This window comes from Danio rerio, chromosome 23 (genome assembly GCF_052040795.2).
Source record: "Danio rerio strain M-AB ecotype USA chromosome 23, GRCz13ab, whole genome shotgun sequence".
Lineage (NCBI taxonomy): Eukaryota > Metazoa > Chordata > Actinopteri > Cypriniformes > Danionidae > Danio > Danio rerio.
This window is the reverse complement of record NC_141043.1, coordinates 29,636,332-29,658,173: the sequence shown is the minus strand read 5'-3', so window position 1 is coordinate 29,658,173 and position 21,842 is coordinate 29,636,332. Positions and strand designations below refer to the sequence as shown.

The 21,842-nt window shown below is 34.8% G+C and overlaps 1 protein-coding gene across 50 annotated transcripts in view; it reads left to right on the top strand.

The window, feature by feature from the left end:
• Window positions 1-21,842, top strand: part of hspg2 (heparan sulfate proteoglycan 2) — a 187,124-nt gene that overhangs the window by 62,757 nt on the left and 102,525 nt on the right. For 33 of the 50 annotated variants that reach the window (XM_087307235.1, XM_087307240.1, XM_087307232.1 and 30 more), the window contains exons 4-11: window positions 10,729-10,838; window positions 11,065-11,123; window positions 12,155-12,315; window positions 13,777-13,905; window positions 16,684-16,863; window positions 16,961-17,080; window positions 20,266-20,397; window positions 20,907-21,051. In XM_087307235.1, coding sequence (XP_087163361.1) covers window positions 10,729-10,838; window positions 11,065-11,123; window positions 12,155-12,315; window positions 13,777-13,905; window positions 16,684-16,863; window positions 16,961-17,080; window positions 20,266-20,397; window positions 20,907-21,051 — 1,036 coding nt within the window. Of the gene's footprint in view, window positions 1-10,728; window positions 10,839-11,064; window positions 11,124-12,154; window positions 12,316-12,924; window positions 12,964-13,776; window positions 13,906-16,683; window positions 16,864-16,960; window positions 17,081-20,265; window positions 20,398-20,906; window positions 21,052-21,842 lie in introns of all 50 variants that reach the window. The other 17 variants (XM_087307197.1, XM_087307196.1, XM_087307204.1 and 14 more) reach the window with 2 other exon arrangements.

Sequence of the window (21,842 nt, the reverse complement as noted above, 5' to 3'; positions counted from 1 at the left end):
TTTTTATTATGTCACTGTAAGAAAACATCATAAATAATTGGAACACTCTTTGAAACAACTTGAGTCGGAACCAAACAGGAATATGTTCTCTGAAATTCTCTCAAGCGGTGGACTTCAACATTATGATTGTTTGCTGATGAACCACGTCATAGCTCATTACCATAAAGATGACTTGATTTCAATTCTCCTCAATGCCCACACTGGCGAAGACGTACTGCGCCGCTCATCGCCGCCGCTTGTCATTGCCCTGTTCTATCCTATTGAAAATAAATGACCTCAGGCTACTTTGATGCTTTCGTTGTGAATGCAGTTAGTGATGCTAGAAGGGAATCTTCTACTGCATATTGCTTCCACTTATGTATAAACAACAGTATATGCAGCTGTCACCATTTCGATTTACTCACTTCAGATTCAGAAAATTGGTATCAGAAAAAAAGTCAAATATTAAGGGTTCTAGAGAATTTTGGTTCTGACAACATTAGTTTCCTAAGCAAAAAAATCACAGAGGTTGATTATCGCTATGCGAGTTTCCCAGTTTGTGATGTAGGATGGACACAAAATAATATGAAGTTAACATGAAGTCTAAGGCTTTTAAACGGCTGCTTAAAATGGCATGTTGAATTTAGACCAGCACATAAACATGAACACAAAAGGCTCACTACACACCTGCCTTTTAATTGGTTTATTTAGTCAGAAAACATGTAAACATATTGGATTATCAGAGTGCCAATGGCAGAGTGGTCATTGACTCTGGCAGGCCAGAGTGAATTCTGATGCTATTCTGATGAAATTAAGCTAAATAATATTGATATCGTGTTGTATATTTGGGTAAAATATATTTTACTTTACCAGCAGATGTCAGTTGAATGCTGTTTCTGAAGTAGCCATTGACGCACTAACTTCGTATCTAACACATGAATGTTATTTTGAGAACATTTTCGATTTTTTTGTCTAAACGGGCTTGTTAACATGCTGTACGGCTAATGTGGCTGAAGGCATTGTCTCTGACCTTCTGCTTTGCCAGAATGGTGATAATATATCTGCTTTTCTTCCTCTGTTTTTGTCTCTAATTGTTTCCCCTCTGTCCTTGGAATAAAATCCCCTTCACACGTCCTGCTTCTCTCCTCTTGTTTCATTTGCTGTTTGCACAATGGTTTTCCTTTGACCCTTTGAACCCATTCCCCAATGCCACTGCCCTTTGTCCGTGTCTCTGTCCTCTGGAAACATCTTGATCCATGAGCAGCTTGACTAGAGTAGTCCTCAGTTAAACTCTTCAGTTATGCTGTTTTATTTTTAGTATGGCTGCTTATGAAGCGATAGAGCTATGTCAATCTTAGCTGTTTTTGGACACTGTTTTGCTCAGTTGTTCGGGTTGAATAATAGTTGAATAACTTGGGGTTGAATAATAGTGTTATTGTTAGCACTGGAACTACCTAGCAGGTAATTTTTACAATTCATTAACTTTGTATGAAAACACAAATACTGTAACTATAATTCCCTGACTTTTACTAAATATGTATATATTTTCGTATCACGTTGTACTTTTAATAAAATTACTAAACAGAAAAGAGTTATGATTATTTCTTTTTAGAACTACCATATCGGTCAAAATGGCTGGATGCATTTCAGTTGTTTGCTATTTTTAACCTGGTCCTTTAAATATGTGTCTCTCTGTTGCCTTGCAACTTCCTATCAAAAACAAGTTTCTGTTGGCATAAACATAACTTTTCTTCAGTTATATATTTCAAAACAGTATATTCATTGCAATAAAAAAGCCTTCTCCTCTGCTTGAGAGTGAAATTGAAAGTGAGTCCAGAACATTTGCAGGTTTTATGGAGAACATTAGCCTAACTATAGGCTGTATTGCCAAAAAAGATTGTATTTTCGTGGCAACGACCTAATTAAATATGATGCCAAACATACAAAGCTCAATTTGAATATCTTAATAGAAGCTTTAAATGTAAACATAAGACAATACGATGTCTTGTATATGAACGGTCAATTGGACTGCTATAGTCTGTATTGCCAAAAAGAATGTATGATGTCTTATATGAGAACCTTTAGAATTACTGCCATGGTAATTCTAGTAGTTTTAGAATTCTGATAGCTCCAGTGCTAAAGAAAGGTGGACATGAGTGTCAAATGCGTTCATCTTGCTTTTATCTGTTTTAAATAAGTATTATATGACATTTTTCAACAATATTATAGTAATTAAGTGTAAATATGGTGAGAAAATGAAAGATAGTCGAAAACAATTGCATGTGGTCTAGTAGCCTAACTGTAGTCTGTATTGCCAAAAAGATAGTATTTTAGGGTGATGATCTAATTAAATAGGATGACAGACATTCGAAGCTTAATTTGAATATCTCAATAGAAGCTTTGAATGTAAATATGATGTCTTGTATGGTATATGAACAGTAAGAATGACTGCTATGGTAGTTCTGGTGTTTTTAGAATTCTGGTAGTTCCAGTGTTAAAGAAAGGTGGAGATGAGCATCAAATGCATTCATTTTGCTTTCATCTGTTTTAAATATGCATTATATGACATTTTCAACAATATAGTTAATTTGGTGGTGTAAATGTGATGAGAAAATGATAGTGAGTCGAGGACATTTGCATGTGGTCTAGTAGCCTTACTATAGTTTGTATTGGCAAAAAGATTGTATTTTAGGGTGATAACCTAATTAAATATGATGACAGACATTCAAAGTTTAAAATGAATATCTTAATAGAAGCTTTGAATGTAAATATGACGACAATTTATGACGTCTTGTATGAGAACAGTTAGAATGACTGCTATGGTAATTCTAGTTGTTTTAGAATTCTGGTAGCTCCAATGTTAAAGAAAGGTGGAGATGAGTGTCAAAATCTTATAAATGCATTAATTTTGGTTTCTTCTGTTTTAAATAAGCATTATATGACATTGTCAACAATATTATAGTTAATTTAGTGGTGTAAATGTGGTGAGAAATTTGCAACTAGAGTGCATGCAATTGTTATTCAAGGTGACTTCATAATTATTTTCCAAAAAAAATTGTAAAGTTTATTTTTGTGGTGAATTTTTTCTATTGACATATAATGTTAATAAATACAACAAATTAAGAGAGATTATACAAATTGAAAATCCTGACTAGATGCCATTTTAAAACCAGCATTATTACAGCAGAAATGTTGTCAGAAATATTGAGTACCACTGCTATTTTTGTCATTTATTTCTGCACGTTGGCTGCCATACATAATTTCCCCCATTTACTCTTTAATTTTAGCATTCACACATTTGCTCGTATGATCTCTGAGCAGTAAACATCTAAACCGGTTACACACCGCCTTGCTCGGAGTGTGAAATTCTGTTTAGTACCAGAACGACAACAAGATGCCCTGCCAGCTGGCTTTGTGGCATTATGATGGATGGAGGTTTTTCTCTCACAAATGCACATTTGACATTTGGACAGTTTGTGTCTGGGAATAGACTGGTGAAAAATCAGCCAATCTCTGTCCAAGTGCATTCCACCGAGCCACAAAATAAGACAAGAAGACTGCTTCGAGTGTTTGATACAGTGTGAAGGGCTCTTGGAAAGAGGAGGAGGAGTGAGGGGAATGAAGGTCGAGTTGAAAGACTCATGCTTTAAAGGCCAGGCTGGCCGCATTGGCTCAATCAGCTCTTTGTCTTCCGTACAGGCCTCCATGTGTCCCATGGAGAGCTCGTCCCACAAAGCTGCCAAAGTTATGCTGTTGTATGGAAAGAAGAGTGTATGAATCGAGTATTTGAAATGCACTGTCTTTCCCCATGTTTGAATGTGGTTTTCGTGCCCTTGCTGGTGTTCAACAGGGGATTTCCTAAACGGAAAGACTGAATGGGGTTTTGCCCTGTTCCAGACCGAGAATGTGGTTTTCGAAGTTGCAGCCTTATTAGCGAGAGCCTCTGAGATGAGATTACGTACACTGGGCTGGCTGAGCTATTGAAATACAGGCTAATGCTTTTATAGTGTGCCCACACAAGTGATTTGATTAATTATGGGTCATTGCCAACAAATTGTCCAGACCTTTTGATGTTTCTTTTTCCCTGTATTTTCTGTAACATCATCCTAACCAAACACTTCGTAGTTTGAACTGTCATGGCACCCTATCGAAGGGTTGTTCCAAGCCAAAATGCTCAAAACTGATCATTTAAAGTGGCCCTTCATTTAGTGGAGGCCATCTTGTGGGAACTTTATAAGCAAACCATACTCGCTTGGCCTCAAGAAACACACTATTGACTGATGTTGTTCCTGGGTGGCATTTAAAATGGCACGGGAAATAATTTGCCAACAAAGATGCTAAAGACCACAGCCCCAGTCTTCAGCACCCTTGTTAGCATTTTATCTCATTCCCATTTTGAATGCCATCCAGGGAAGATGAAAGAAAAAACTAGAGCGGTTATATTGGTGCCGTGACCCAGATAGGATTAAGGGTATACTGTAGTTGTGTGAGTGTAACAGAGTCCAACTTGTAGAGAGCATTAAGAGATGCACTAGAGTATTGATGGGCAAACTTGGTCCTAGAGGTCTGGGGTCCTTGCCAAGCTTTGCTCCAACACTAATCAAGATCTCCAAGATCACTAGTAGGGGGTTACGTTTGAGCCATGACCTGGATAAAGGGGTGAATGGAATTGAGGAGCTGTGTGAGTAAACCTCACTCCCCTGTCCCTAGGAGATGCACCAAGGTCATGACTGTATGACCAAACTTTACTTTAACAACTGAGACTAGAGGTTATTGCTTGTAGCATCCTTTACTAATATGTCTACCATTATGAATGCTGGTCAGAGAGGTCCTATTGTGGAGTTACATTGTGACCCTGAAGAGGCAGTAAGATTGCAGTCTTAAGCATCCTTGTTACAATGTCTGCATTTCATAGTCAAATTGTCCATTTGAATTCATCGGGAATGAGCCAGGTAGAACTGAAGGTGTTACATTTGGCTTGAAGAATTACAAAAAGTACAAGTAATGAGCATTGTTTGTGCATGACAGTTTAATCTGTGATGTACATCAGAGTGTCCATACTGCCCTTTAAAGTTTAGCCTCAACACACACCAGTCTGGAAGATTGTAGTAAGCCTAGTAAGACTTTGATAAGATGATTCAGGTGTTTAAGGTAAAAGTTAAAATCAAACCCCCTAGTTTTTTGCGACTCCGCGATCACTGAATCCAACACAAAAATCAACAAAAAGTCAAAAACTCCTTTACAATTCTTAATTAAACGCAAAATAAACATAAAAAATTTAAAGAATCTCATAAAACATCCAATTCCAAAACAGATAATCAAGATATATATTTTACAGAAAAGCAAGCAGCTTACAAAGATGGAGATTGGTTCAAGGATGACTGCCGCTGGATGTGACCGAATGTGAAGCACAAATAATGTCTTTCAATGTATGGCTAGTATTATAATGTTCGTGAAATTGATAAATGATTTAGATTAACACTTCCCTGCGATTTGTGTTTTACAGCAATCAGTGTTTTTTAGTGTATTACAGTAGGGGAAGCCGTAACACATGTCCTATGCGTGAGATACATGTCAGATGCTCTGGAGAGTACAATCTGAGAGAAAGTAAGATCGTGGATAAAAAAGTTATACAACCTTGCGTTGGCTTACTCGCTTCTAAATAAAGCTTCTTTATTTTGTCTTGACAAGAGACCAAAATAAAGAAACTTTATTTTTATGATGTGTGTCACTGTTTTAAATTGCACACCCCTAATATAGGCTACCTAATATGGTAAATTATATATATATATATACACACATACATACATACATACATACATACACACACACATATATATATTTTTATATTTTTATATTTATTTATATTAATATTTATATTTATATTAATATTTTAATACATTTTTAATCGCAAAATTGTCTGCAAATTTCTGTGAATTACCACCACAAAATGTAATTTAATTGCAAAAATCATGAAAAAATAGGGGGTCTGTAAAATGCAAGTCCCTGTCCCTGGAAGAGCAGGAATAAATAGTCCTGATGTAAATGGTGCCCTTCATCCATTCTAAACTCTCACTTTGTAGGGTGAAAAGGAATTATGGCATAGCAGTGAGCCTTTCAGAATGGATCTCAGCCTATTATAGCCTGGACAAAGTCACTCAGTCAAGACCTTCTGACACTCTTACATTGCTTTCATTTTTTTCACTGTCCTTTAATGGCCAAAGTTAGCTTTATTATTTTAATGAGTTTGCCATTAGGGATGCAGGCAACCATGTATCAATGTATTGCACAATTAGAAAAGATTAAGCTTGGGGCAAGTTTCTTTCACTAATCCTATAAGCAGTAAGTGCTACTTTCCAATACATCGCACGTGGACTGCAAATTCAATTGACCGAGCTGTGACAGCAGGTGTCCAGTTGGTGTGAAAAGCGAGTTAATTAATCTCTGAGATGTATTATCAATTTTACTAAATCTATAAAGGCATTAAGAAGAGTAAAAGGTCAAAAGAGAGTTTATGTGTGACTGTGTATATAAGCCGTGTGTCCATTTGGAAGTCACATTAAACATGACTCTTGGAGAACTATGGCGAGTCGCAGCTAACTGTAAGAAAGAGGACAAATATTGACTTCCTTTCTCAACTCCGTTTGACAAACTGAAATCGGGTAAACTCAGCCAGGCGAGCTGCCGGGAGGGCAGTAAAAGGGCTGGAGCTTTTTAAAGGTTGACTTACTGTGAGGCTGTGGGCATAAGCTAATAGCATGTATTTGTTTTTGGTATTGAACAGCAGCTGAAGAATTGGAGCAGCCAGTGCTGAAACCTTTCCTCAATAGATTTTGTAATGCTGTGCTTCTCAATGATTATTTGACCTTTTGATGACCGAATTCATCTGTACTGCACTGTAAATGTGCCTCCACTCACCAGTTGTGTTTTCATGCCCTTTTTAGTTGTTTGCTTATTCTTTGTGCTTGTCTTTCTGGTTTCCCATCCTGGCCAAACTATTGCCTACTTGATTTGTCTGGTCATCAAGCCTTAAAAGTGACCATAAATATATTAAACTAGCATATAAGCTGCATCCCAAATCGCATACTTATGCACTATTCTATGCCATTTTGTAGTATAAATAGTGTAAGTAGTGCATTCACACTGAAAACTCCAAAAATAATAAGTGCACTTTAATTACCCGGATGATGCACTCATTCAGCCGCTAAAATGTAGTGTGTAATGATGGACAGTACTCGCACTCAACGACCGCAGGTTTGCTTACGTAGCGGAAGGGAGCTATCAGACGCAGATGTTGGATAACTTTATTTAATTGGATGGTGAAAGCAAAATTCTCCTACAAGAGTGATTATAGCGCCTCCTGATGGTGAATGCGGCAATGCTCACAGCAGGTATTATTTGATAATTCGGTCGTTTATTTCACTGATTTGGCAACCATCAAACGTCATCAGGGAAATGGTTTGAATTTCCGCTTAGTAAAAAAACATTAGTGTGTCATTTGGGACGCCACTATATACATATACTATCCTGTTGAGTGTGTAAGTACATAGTGCATAAGTGCATAGTGTATAGTGTGCCATTTGGGACACAGTTACTGACTTTCCTGGTTAGGCTAAGAGACTAGTTAAAAACACAAAACCAAACTTTTTTTCAATCCTCAGCTATCGCATCTTGCACAAATGTCAAGCTGTTTCACACAAACATATTACATTAGCACTAGTTTATTATTATCATTATTATTATTATTATTATTATTATTAATATTATTCACAATATGCATTAGTATGTTGGTTGTGGGCCGTCACGATGGTGCAGTGGATCGCCACATAGAAAGAAGGTTGTTCGTTTGAGCCTCGGCTAGGTCAGTTGGCATTTCTGTTCTGTTCTGAGTTTGCATGTTCTCCCCGTGCTCACGCGATTTTCCTTCGGGTGCTCCGGTTTCCACAAGTCCAAAGACATGCGGTATAAGTCAAATGGGTAAGCTAAATTGTCTGTAGTGTATGTGTGTGAATGTGGGTGTATGGGTGCTTCTCAGTGATGGGTTGCAGCTGGAAGGGCATCCACTGCGTAAAACATATTCTGGATTAGTTTGCAGTTCATTCCACTGTGGCAACTTCAGATTAATAAAGAGACTAAGCTGAAAAGAAAATGAATGGATGACTGAATATTGGTTGTGGGAAGGTTTATTTATTTATTTTTTTCTGAGTTGATCAATAGTGTGTATATGTGGTGGTTTAAATTAGTAATTTTTAAATTGTGAATGTATATTTTCTATTTTTATTTGAAACAGTGTTAATTAAATGCCCCACCCAATTTTAATATCGAACATTTATAGTCCATATGTTTAGTTATTAGCCTTTACATAATTTAATTAATGTTATGAATTTATTCATTGTAAAAATTTATTTTAATTTACATGTATTTTTAGAATTCAATTCACCTTTATTTGTATAGCACTTTTAGAATGTAGATTGTGTCAAAGCAGCTTCACATAGAAGATCATAGCGAAGAAGCTTTGCCTAATAAAAGTGTTGAGAGCATAGACCAGGGGTCACCAATTTCGTTCCTGGAGGTCCGGTGCCCTGCAGGGTTTAGCTCTAACTTGCCTCAACACACCTGCCTGGGTGTTTCAAGTATACCTAGTAAGACCTTGATTAGCTTGTTCAGGTGTGTTTGATTAGGGTTGAAGCTAAAATCTGCAGGACACCGGACCTCCAGGAACAAGTTTGGTGATCCCTGGCATAGACTGTAAAAAATATGGGTGTAGTATCCGTGACATCACCTATAGGTTTCTGAAGAGCGCAAATGAAGCTGAAAGTGCGTGTGGCCAGCTGTGGCCATTTTGTTAATGCACCAACTGGGGGTAACCAAAAAAGGACAAAGAGGCGGAACGTTAGTGGAGCTTCAGATGCCTGCTAGCATTTTGCTTAGATATTTAATGTTTAGTCTTCTAAAAATACTGTTGTAATACATTGAGCCTCTAAGGCAGAACACTGTACGACAACATTTCAGATAATTTTTCTTTAGCTTACAGCTAATCAATCTGTCAGATTTTGGAGTGCATTACAGTTTTAAAGAAAATTATAAATGATAAGTGATCTTAAAAAGAATACATTTATAGATATGGTATATAAGCAGGGCTTGACATTAACACCTGCCAAATGCGGATAGATATCAGCATTGGTGGGTTAGACAGACACTCCTACTAGCCACTTTGGCTGGTTGAAAATAATTTTCCTAGATAGTAATTCTTAAAAGCAGGGTTTGACAATAAGGATGGCCCAGAATGCATGCAAAAGCGATCTTAGAATTGAAAAGCAACATGACTGACAAAAATAATTGCATTCGTGCGGGCAATAGAAAGCAGGTGAATACCGAATATGAGGATAATCGCTCGCACTAACAGCTGAGGTGATGCGCACGACTGTTTAAAACGCATGCATGCTCCCGTTTCATTGCGTGAAGCAACTGTGTTGAGAAACACAACTGATGTGATCGGTTCTCTTTCATATAGACTAGACAAAAAGAGATGAACATGCACCCACAGTCCTGCTGCTTTCAAGAGCATTAGATTTGTCTTTTTGTAAGCTCCGGTTTCCTTTCGCTTTAACGATTCTTTGAACAGATTATTTTTGGGTCTTATGTTAACCGTGTGTGTATGAGAGAGATCATCCTTTTCATTTCATGGAATTTTTTTTTACCTGCTTTCTTCTGCGTTAATATGGTTTAATTATCATTTTTTGCCATTGCTTTAATGGGAGATTAGCTCCCTATTTATGTGTAGTTAATTAGTGATCTGGGACATTTAGCCAGGACTGATTACTGTGCATATTTTTTTGTTAAATAAAAAGTATAGTATACTGTATTTAGCTTGTTTGGACGCATTTAAAATTTGTGGCTAAGAAATCATTAATTGTTTATGTTTGGTTTGGTTTGGTCAGAGATACATTTGGTAGATTCGTCATTTTGAGCTATGAAAATTATGTGAAATAAAAACTAATTGTATTACTGTGAAACCCTGACCCATTTGTTCATGATTATTGAGCAAGCTCATACAACACAAAAGTGAAATGAATGAGGAGGCATGTGGAGATGACACAAAATCTAAATCAAGTAATTGTAGCATGTCAAAGTCATATTTATTTGTATAAAATATATTTACCCAACAGTAAAATTGTGGCTAGTGAAAATGGCGAGGGGCTAGTAATGTCGGAAAACTACTAGCCACAGTGGCTGCTGATCAAAAAAGTTAATGTCAAGCATATAAGTATGTGAGAATTTCACTCACCAGGGAAATGGAGGCCACTGAAATGGTTTGTGAACACAATTAAGTACACAAAGCAGGCCACGCCCCTTTTTTATGCAGACTTAATATAACTTGATGTAAATAAAACGGATTAGTTTTATTAAATAAAGTTATTAAATAAAATCATCCCACTCATGTCATGAAGAGTAATACTACAGTAGCTACTGTATATACACCAAAATCATTCGATGATTTGCAGTTTCAGTTATTTCCGTATTAGCTTCACAAGTGAGAGTGGGATGTTGCTACTTGGTTGAAATAGGAAAGTAACTTAATATGCATAAAAGTGAAAATAAGTTTATTAACAACAACATTGGTTTGTGTTTAGTCTGTATGCTTGTATATCTGAAAGGAAAGTGACTGTATAAATTGCTTTGCACTGATGGACACAAACAATTATTTTCTGGCACTGTAAGTCTTAACAGCTGTCTTCTTGATTCTAGTTTACTATCGGGCACTGGTGAACTTCACAAACTCATTCCAGTATGTGCCGGAACTTGATGACATCTACTCTAATGCCTTCAATGAGATTTCATCTGCAGTCGTCGATACGGTATGTACATATAATGACTTCATAAACACCACCAAAGAAGTTTTTAAAGCTAATAGTTAATGTTGTGCTCCACCTGAATATTTTCTCATATTATTGATCACATGCCTTTCCTCTGATTTGGTCTATACTGTGTTAATGTTTAAATGAGTACAACTAGAATGGCATAAAGAGACTGAAGTGCTTTGCAAGGTGCAGCGATGATTAATGGTGTTTATCTTCTTTACAGCTCGAGTCAGACTACAACAGAATACCAGGGCAGCAGACCGTCAATGTGGTTCTCATCAAGTAAACACCATTTTCAGTTTTAAACACCAATGAATTGGTGCATGTTCTTTTATTTAGGATAGACAGTTTATTTATAATCATTGGGACATTCATTTAGTCAAGTGCTCATTTTGATCACACATCATCTTAAACGTATCAACTTACAGGGGTAATTCATTCACTCCCTCTCATGTTGTTCCAAACTTTTATAAGTTTCTGTTTTCTGTTTTTACAAAAATAAATAAATAAATAAATGCTGAAAGCTGGGAGCCATTGGTAGTCATCGAGTTTTATTGTATAAATAAAATACTATAAAAAAACAATGGCTACCTTTTCAACAGTCTTAAATATTTTTTTTGTGTGTTCAACATATAAAAGTAATTCAAACAAGTTTGGATATCTTTAAACAGACTGGTTTCCTAATAAAAACAGCAAACAGATCACCTTGAGCAGGCTGAGTTTAATTGCACCGTATTTAAGATGTTTCATTAAAATGTCCCAAAACCAATAGAACAGTGTAAAATATTTGATGTACTTGCATTATCCCAAATGTTTTGAAGGATGTTCAAATTCCGAGAAATAAGCAGTTTTAACTAGTTGTATGATCAGTGTTGTGTGTCAGCGATGATGTTATACACCCTCAATTTTCGGTTTGGTTTTATAGAAAAATTTAACGTCATAGGAAAAAACGTATGCATCTTGGGTGCATCAATATTTTGTGCGGTTTATTACACTGCGCAGAGCAATTGTAGCAATTTTTAAAATGTATTTAATACAACCATGTTAATTACATAATCACATGCTAACGTTGTCATAATATCATTAAACCATGCCTTTGTTTGTTGTGAATATGCACCCTCTAGTGGACAAAATTACATACTGTAAATGCACTGCCACAACACCATTAAACTAAGCCTTTGTTTGTTGTGAATATGCTCCCTCTAGTGGTCAAATTTACATACTGTGCTCTTAAAGTGAGCCATCTATGGTTGGTTTATGCAATTTTGTTAGACTGTTGTTCTGATTGAGCAATTTTTGTGTACATTTTGCAGGAAAATCGGCAAAGATGTATTTGTGGAGTTGGACGTCGGCTCAGATAACAACTCTAATGAAACACAGATCAGAGAAGTGTTGTTCTCGGTGGTTAAAGAGGGCACCATTGCCTCTTATGATACTTCAGTTGTTGGCTTTCAGTTCAGACGACTTGGAGAAGGTATGAATGATATATATTTTAAAATTTATTTAATTCTGATTTCTTGGTTAGTAGATCTTGATACCTAAAAGTTAGTTACAGTTTGTATTAGTTTGGTTGATAGTTATGCTGTATTTTATTATTAATACTGACAAAAGCATATATTTGCAGGCTTGTACACTTTAACCTATTATTGTCATACACATAATTGTTGTTGTAGTTAAAATCTTCATACCGATTTATTGTTTTACATTGGTTTTTATTATTTTATTAGTTGTAGTAATGTGAATGCTATCTGTAAACTACTGTATTAATAATATTATAAATACATTGTTATTATTATTTATTACATATAATGATTATAATTTATTAGTAAAGCAATAATATTGATGACTATAAAATGACAAAATATAATCTATTTAATAAGCAATGCATGTGATTTTCAATAATAATAATAATAATAATAATAATAATAATAATTAGTTTGATGTTTTCTGAATCAGTTTGCATTTTTAAAGCTGTCTTTTACATTTTACTCTCTTCATAGAAATTCATGTCTGCAGTTCTGTCATGCAGTTAGTCATCGTTCATCAGAATAAAGTGTAGATAATATTTATGTCTGGTTTATAGCTGATACTCTTCCTCCTGTGGAGTCCGTCTTTATATCAGGTTTGTCCTCAAACAGGTCTGCTGCATGAGGACTGAAGTGCATTAGATCACAGCCCAGTCTTGTTCACTTATAAGAACGACATGGAATGTTGAGCATATGTAGTTGCTGAATAGAGAATAAAACATTTCTGCATGTGTGCACTTGATTTCGATTTGATGAGTTTGATGAGAAGAACAAATGCTTTGCATGGCATGTTATTGAAGTGATGATGATGATGTCCCTTTTATATACTAGATATGATCAAGATTGAATTGAAACGCAAAAATGAACATTGAACATATGTACACTTTGGCTTTGTTCACACTGCACATAAATTTGATTTGAACTGATTTGGATGTCTGATCTTTTGAACAGGCTGTCCTCATTTTGATTGATAAAATCTGATCTGTTTTTTAAACAGTATACTGCCTTTAATAATAATAATAATAATAATAATAATAATAATAATAATAATAAAAATACTACTAATAATAATAAATACAAATTTGACCTGACCTTTCAGAGTGTGTGCTTTACAATTAACAAAACCAACCAAACACGACTGTATTTCTAAATGGTGTTATTCAGACTATTAAAATTGCGCACTTTTGTATTCAAAACTTCAGAAAGTCAGATTTTCGCTGCCTGTGTGAACAGAGCCCTTTTGTATCTTCTTGGAACGGCAGGTTCAGCATGGCAAGGCTGTGATAGACTTGCATTGAAATGTTGAAACATCTTTCAGCAAAGCCTCATGTACAGTTTTCCTTGGATCACTGCATTGCATTACGTATTGTTGGTCACAACGCTCTGTATGTCTGTCTCCACCACTTCAGTTAAGCCCAGCCCCAGAGAATGCACGTCTAATGAGTTCAGCTGTCAGGATGGCCTGGCATGTATTCCCCGGGAGTATGTGTGTGACAAACGGCCTGACTGCAATGACTTGAGTGATGAGATAGACTGTGGTGAGTGAGCTTGCTTGAGACTAATCCCTCACTTTGCCTCAGAAATGAAAGGCATTTGTTTTTGAAATCTTGAACTGACCAACATAAAGTTCATCTTTGATTGATTTATTTATTTATTTTTTCATTTATTTATTTATTTATATTTACATTTATTGATTTGACCTTTTGTTCTTTTGATGAATAGAGCAGCACTAATAAAAATAATTTAGAAAATCTTTAGTAAGATTGTCTTTCTAGATGTTTTACTCCATTTTTGATCGAATATGTCTTTGGTGAAATAAATAACTTTTAAATCGTGGTGTTTATTTTATTTTAATTAAAATTGTAATTGTTTAAACTGCAATTGAATTCTTTGTAATTTAATTAACTAACTAAACAAACAATGGCATGCTCTTGCTAGTATTGTCCCAATCCCATTCCTATTTTTTAATGAATATATGTATAAAAAAAACTTTTTAAAGTGTTTTTTTTTTTTTTTGATTAATTGAATTTATTATTTTTTTTTTACTTATTACACTGAATATTACCGTAATGGACTAGGCAATAATGTGTAAACAAATCAAACAAAATACTGATGCTTTAAGGGTTAGTTCACCCAAAATAAAATTATTCATCGGTTACTTAACATCATGTTGCTCCAAACCTGTTAATTTGTTTATCTTAAAAACATGAATGATAAAATTTTTGTTAAATGATAATAAAAAATAATAATAATTAAAAATTATATATATATTTTTTAATTCTGTCCCTCAATTAAAAATCACAGTAAACCAATCAAAAATAAATTTTATCAAGTGGTTGAAATCAAGCCATCTGAACTAAATGTTTATAGGGCTGCAACAGCAAATCAATTAAATCGATTTAAATCGATTACTAAATGAGTTGTCAATGAATTTCATAATCAATTCGTTGTGTCGCGCAATGCGGGGACGTTTGACTATCAAAAAACAAAAAACACTTTAGTTCATTGCGGAGTGGAGTGAATACGGTCTCTCTTGTGCACTAATACAGAGTTAGGCACCTCATAGACAGGGATAAAGAGGAAGGGACTTCAACAGCCGGATAAATCACTAAAGAATTCTACTTTTGTTACATTTTAAAGTAAGGACCATAAAGTCGATGGTGCTGGTGTTTACTCGTTATCCAGCTTGACAGGCATGACAAGTTACCGTTAGTTCATTTACCCTTAGAGCGGCAGCTGAAAAATTCAAACAGAGCTTTAAAGCGTTGGCTGATGGTGAGCCAGAGAAAGACTTGTCATATTATCACAATTTTTTTGTTTTAACCGCCTAATTCTTATTTTATGTTTTGGACATGTAAATAACCACAGGTACTTGTAAAACAATACATTTAGACTTTGTAAAATACACAAGGAAGTCTTACAATCCATTCAAATATAATTTGCCAACGTGTTTTATTCAAAAAGGATACACACAATGAAAGCAACTATAAAGTTGAATCTATTCTTCTCTAAGTTCACCAGCCTTCTACTTGCATGTATTTGGGGAGATGCTTGTGAATTTACGTGCTGAATCCTGCGTGTTCTGCTTTCATGAATGAGGCAAACACGTGGCCGCAAGTAAACATGGCGATGCCTATCTCACGTTATAGATAAAGATAATTTATACCCTCTTTTAAACAAAAACAAACAAACAAAAACCCTCACTCACACATTTATGTGAATTGGAATATCAGGTAGCTGATGACCAGGGCCAAATGGAATCTGCGGACGTTTTTTGTTATTTCTGCTGAGAATATTGGTAAAAATCTGCGGATTTCTGCTGAATTATTTTGGGAGTATCCAGCAGAGTATCATAACTAAAACCTTAATATATGAAATAAAAAGTAATAAATTACTGAATAAATTTATATTTACACATTTAATCAAGTAAATAAGCAGAATTAATGATGGGCTAAAAATCTGCAGTAATGGCAATAGACAAGAGAAATGGCATGAGAAAATTAAGTGATGTGATTAAATTAACTTTACTGAAAAAAAATATTCAAAGATGATTCCTTGGATTTACTCAAATTTTTTTTACGTTAAGTGGTTGTAAACAATTTTTTTGGGCTGAATTTAAACAAACAAATTAGGCTGAACATTATTAAACTTAATTTGTTTGTTTTAATTCAACACAAATTAATTTTTTGCAACAGTTTTGCATGCAACACTTTTTCAGTGTTCTGTTTGATATTATATCTTAAGATTACTTTTCTTTCCCTATTTCTTACCCCATTGGCAATTAATTTGGCTTGTTTTAAACAAACAATTGCTTAATTTTGAGGTATTTTTTTTTTCTGAAAACAAGACAAATTTTGGATTGAAAACAGGACAAAAATTCTGAGTTTTTATTTATTTATTGATTTATTATTATTATTATTATTATAACAGCTCGAGTATGAGCTTTTTTCAATTATGGGTTGGAAATGAATGCCTTATTTTTTGTTTTTTTGTCTGATGCATTGATTAATCGAAGAAATAATCGACAGATTAATCGATTATTAAACTAATCGTTAGTTGCAGCCCTAAATGTTTATGTTCAGAATTGATGATAGGAACTCAAACTTGATTGCTTGATGCATGAGGACCAATGAGGTTTATTATTGCATGCCACTTGGCACGTTTGAGCTTCTGCAAGAACCAAGGAGGTTGAGCTTCGGTTTATGCTTGCTGGTCAATGTATATTTGTGAAAAAAGCTGAAATGAAATCAGTTAATTATTCAAAGTAACTTTTGGGTCTGTAGGCTTTCAATAGAGGTTTATCTTAATTATTTCAGGTGTTGGTGTAGCTCCATTACGTCCTACTCAACCTACACCTCCCAGACCCAGACCTCCGCCTGGCCCAGGACCTTGCCGTGCAGACCAGGCCACCTGTCAGAATGGACAGTGTATCTCTCGGGAATATCTGTGTGATGGAGAGTCCGACTGCACTGATGGAAGCGATGAGTCCAGATGCGGTGGGGCATTTCATTTACAACAGAAATGAAAATGTATTTTTAATTAAGTCTATTATGTTGGTCTTATATGTATTGTGCTTTATTTGTTATATTACAGGAACGCCGTCTCCCTGTGAACCCAATGAGTTTAAGTGTCAGAATGGCCGCTGTGCCCTGAAACTGTGGCGATGCGATGGAGATAATGACTGTCAGGACAATTCAGATGAGATGAACTGCCGTAAGTGTTCAATTTGTCAGCCATTTCAGAGAGTTACATAGCACAGTTCGGCACGGTTTGGCTCCTTTTTTGGGTTGTTGTTGTTTTTTTTGTAAACTCCTTTCCCAATCTAGTCCATGTTTTTCTGAAATGATGACTAGTCCATGTTTTTGAGATATGATTAAGTTTAACAGGAGTTAATGTATATACATTATCATTAACCTCATTAAGTAGTTTAAAATATAGTATTTACTTTATTGCATATTTATTTGTTTGTATTATATTAATTCATAACTCAAAGTCTTGTTCATCTATGTATTCTTACTTATCCATTTTCTAGTCACTTAAATGGTCTAATGTTGATTCAGTTTGGTTCCTGACCATAAATATGTGATGCAGAGAAACATCCTGCAAAATTTTAAATAGTTATTTTTTACTTTCTTTATTGTCCACAAGTGGAAATTTCTCTTTGGCTTCACCCCACAACCACATCAGCATTCACATTACACATATCACAGAAAAAAAACAGGCAACACATTCAATGTCATCACATATATCACATAAAAAAAAAACTATTTAAAACCTTATACATACTTAGAACCCAGAATTTAAAACTGCAATGGCAGTCAGCACAAAGGACATTTAAAACACATTTTTCTTCACTTGAGGTTGCCTAAAACATATTTTTGATGGCAGAAATGTTATATTTAAGGGATGGGAACAATCTTCACTAATGAGGTGTGCTATGGTTAATTCTCATTAAATAAATTTCATTTGGTTGTCTTTGTGCTTTACCTACAATTGCACTGGTAATTTTTACTACTCGACAGTTTTTGCTTTTCCTTAAATGGGCAACAGTCCATACCCTGCAATCATGTTAAAACTCACAACACTTTCAACCAAGTTCTTGTATACCATCTCCAGAACATCTTGACTCACACCAAATTGTTTTAACCTCCTAATGAGATATATTCTCTGCATTGCTTTTTTAAAAAATGCACTCTGCATTTGCAGTAAATGTTAATCCACTATCAGTAAATGTTCCTAAATATTTCATATTTAACCTCCAAATTTCTCTATTTCCTGTCCCTCAAGTACCAGAGGTTTCAACCTTTGACTAAGGACTAGTTTATTTCTGCTGATTATCTTACCTTGGTTTTGTTAAAATTGATCTCCAGTGAACTCCTTTTACACCAATTTTGAAGTTTCAAATTTATATAACTATAGTACAAGGTATCCCCTTATTTCGCTGTTTTAGTCAACTGGCCAACAAGTGCCATATCATCTGCATATTTTAATAACTTGAAACCTAAATCATGGATCTTAAGTTCATTTGTGTAAAAAGAAAAAAGTAAGTGTGATAAAATGTTTCCTTGTGGAATTCCAGTATTTACAATCCTTGTTTAAGACACCATGTCGTTAACAACTACTCTTTGAAGACCATTGAAAAGGAAGTCTTTAATCCACCCTCTTAGCTATTTTTAAAATTTTGGTAAAGATGGTTTGCAACTTATCTAGTACCTGGTACTTTTTTTAGTGTGATCTCTAGTGAGGTTCCAAGTAAGCTATACCATGACCAAAACTGCTAAACACGGATTAGTTTGAGGGAATTGTCTCTACCAGTGTGGTTGAATTTGCGATGACTAGATATCAAACTAGCAATTTTTAAACTCTGTGTGTCGAAATGTACAATTTTCATTTTGCTAGCTCTCATTGTTATTCTTAAAGGGAATAATTATTGCCTGCAAGTTTATGCACCAAAAAAAAAAGTTTGTTTCTTGAATCAATGTCCGACCATCTTCTTCTGAGATTGAAGTGGTTGAACTTTTGTTGGCGTCAACTTGAGGGCTTTCTTAGCAACTGTGTATTAATAATCTTAACCATGCCCCTCTTACCGTTAGTTGATTGAGAGAATGATGCCCAAAAGAAAGCCCTGCCCTCGATATTACGTTTCAGTTGGGTGTACATCAACATACTGGAAGTCTCACAACTTCTGGTTCATGCTGGCTTTAAACAGCCAGCAGCAGCATTCTTTGCCTCTGTGTTGTGGATTAATTAGTGTTTCTCATTTGTTTATGTTGTGTTTACAATGATGTCACAGCAGTGGAGGTGGTGTAACTAGCGATAGTCCTACCCACTTTTAGCTGCACTGAAATTCAAACTGTGCTGAGCAACAGTGAAGCACACATAGCTGAATACTACTGTATAGTGCAGTAGAAAAATGTCTAATGTAGTCCTTAGTTTTGCAGTTAATGCAGTTCTAGCTAGAGCTTACCCTTTTCATCGCTAAACTGGTGATCAATTCCAGCTCCAGTGTTGAATTGATTGACCATTGAGATTTTATCGCGTTATCCTGTCCTTCGTCTTTTATTAATGACCAGCTTTACTGGTGGACTTGAATAGTGACATTGTAAAGATGCAGCGATCTACAAATCACAGATGCGGAATGATCAGCTTCTCTTGCTGTGGCAGAAAAGTCATACATTTAGACTTCATCTGGACAACCTGCTGCCTGAGGATTTCAGTTACTGTAGAACTCATGCTTAATAAATCTTTTGTGTTTTTAAAAAAATATTACCAAAAAAATAATTACAGAAACATTAATAACCTATACGTCTAAGAAAGGGGCCCCATATTTTGTCATACAATTTCTGTTTGCCAAATATAGAGAAACGTAGCCTTCCTAGCTTGAATTAGCTAAATTTAATAGATTTATATTCAGTATATGAATAATGTATTTGTTTTGGATTAATTTCTTACATTAATATTTAGTGAATATACTGTAAGTTAAAGTCTCGCCAGTGTTTCTGGCTGAAAAGTGGTTATAAGGTCTTAAAGTATGGAAAGAGTTTTAAAAAGGTCTTAAATAGTATTGAATTTCACTCTCTGATTCCTGTATATACTCTAGTACACTATACAGCTGTAGTGATTCCAGCATTTATGAATTACCACTCCCAAAATTTAGTTTGGCATCATAAGTGCCCTTTAAAATAGCATACAGTAACACACTTTACTGATTTATTTTCTTTGAGATGCGCGATATACCAGCAGCCATATCAATATTGGCAAATACAAAACTACCTTTGTAAAAAACCTTTTGATAAATGTATATTCATCAGTTATTATATTGTCCCCAAATCTCCAATAGTTTTCAGTAGTGGTCAAAAATTTGCACCCCTAAAATTTCTGTTTTCTTGTCCCTTCAGCTACCAAAAGACCAGGAGCTGCATGCGCCCCAGAGCAGTTTGTGTGTTTGTCTGACCGCAAATGCATTCCTGCCAGTTACCAGTGTGACGAGGAGCCGGACTGTGCCGACCGCTCTGATGAATTCGGTTGTGGTAAGGCATTACAGTCAAATGAATCTTTAACAATAAGCATTGGCTCTCATACCATTCCAAGCACCATAACTCTTTTGTACAAACTTTTCCTTCACTTGTCAGCATCACTTTCACTTACTAACTCAATTGCTTCTTTCAAATCCTGAAAATATTTATGCTCTGCAAGTAAAGATTCACATTCAGCAGCTTGTTTTGCCACACTCATGCAGCTTTTCAATAACACATCTCATATCTCATATATCTTGCGCTTGTAGCTTATTTAACAGGCAGCTTTGGTATTGTTTCTGCCGGCAGAGCCTCCGGCTTTGCTTGGCTATTCGCACTGAATGAATCTGCCAAATAAAACTTGTGCCATCACAGGCTGCCAATTTACAATCAAAGACTTACAGTGTGTGTGATTTCACGTCTCCATATGTCTTTCTTACTAATACTCTACAGTACTGTTCTATGTGTGGAAATTGAAAACTGGTTCATGTTTTTAAATGTGTGTTGACTTTATTTTACCAAAGCCCCACCTACTGTGACCGTCTCGCCGGAGGAGTCCATTACAGCATCGCGTGGGGACACTGTCACCTTTACTTGTTCTGCTATTGGTGTGCCCGTTCCCATCATCACATGGCGTCTTAATTGGGGACATATACCAGCCAATAACAGGTGGGTTAGCATTGAGAATAAGAGTTGTGGGTTAAAAACAACTGTAAAATTATAAAAAAATGGCTGATATCAGTGGTAAAGTCAATATAGCATATTGCATGTAAAGTGAAGGATATTTAGCATTTCATTTAGTTGATATAATAAAACTGAGTAAGTGAAATCAGTTTATAGAATATTGATGGGGAAAAACTAATCACAATAACATCAAAAAATAAAAGTTTGTTATAACTTTGTGTATTGATTATATATATATATATATATATATATATAAATATATATATATATATATTTATATATATATATATATATATATATATATATATATATATATATATATATATATATATATATATATATATATATATAAATATCACACATGCTTATATTTGAGAAAATATTAATTTATTTTTAAATATAAAATAAATATGTAAATAATTATATTTAGATCTGTGTAGCAAAAAAGTTTTGTTTCTATGCATGTGTGTATCACATGTACTGTATATAATAAATATATATAACACACACATATCTTGATGCAATTCATGTTTGCCCAGAACTTATAAAAAACTTATATGTAAATAAATAATTTATATAACAATACAATAAAAATGACAATTCATAAACTTAAGTTAAATGGGGTTAAAATGTAACTATTTTGTAAAATTAAATAACATTTTATTTAGTATCTGTCTTATATTCCAATATGACGTATGTGATGCCTAATAAATGTTGATTACACTGAATGCCCTAATATGGCAAGAGTTGCATGTTTGTTTTTCATTTTTAATGCT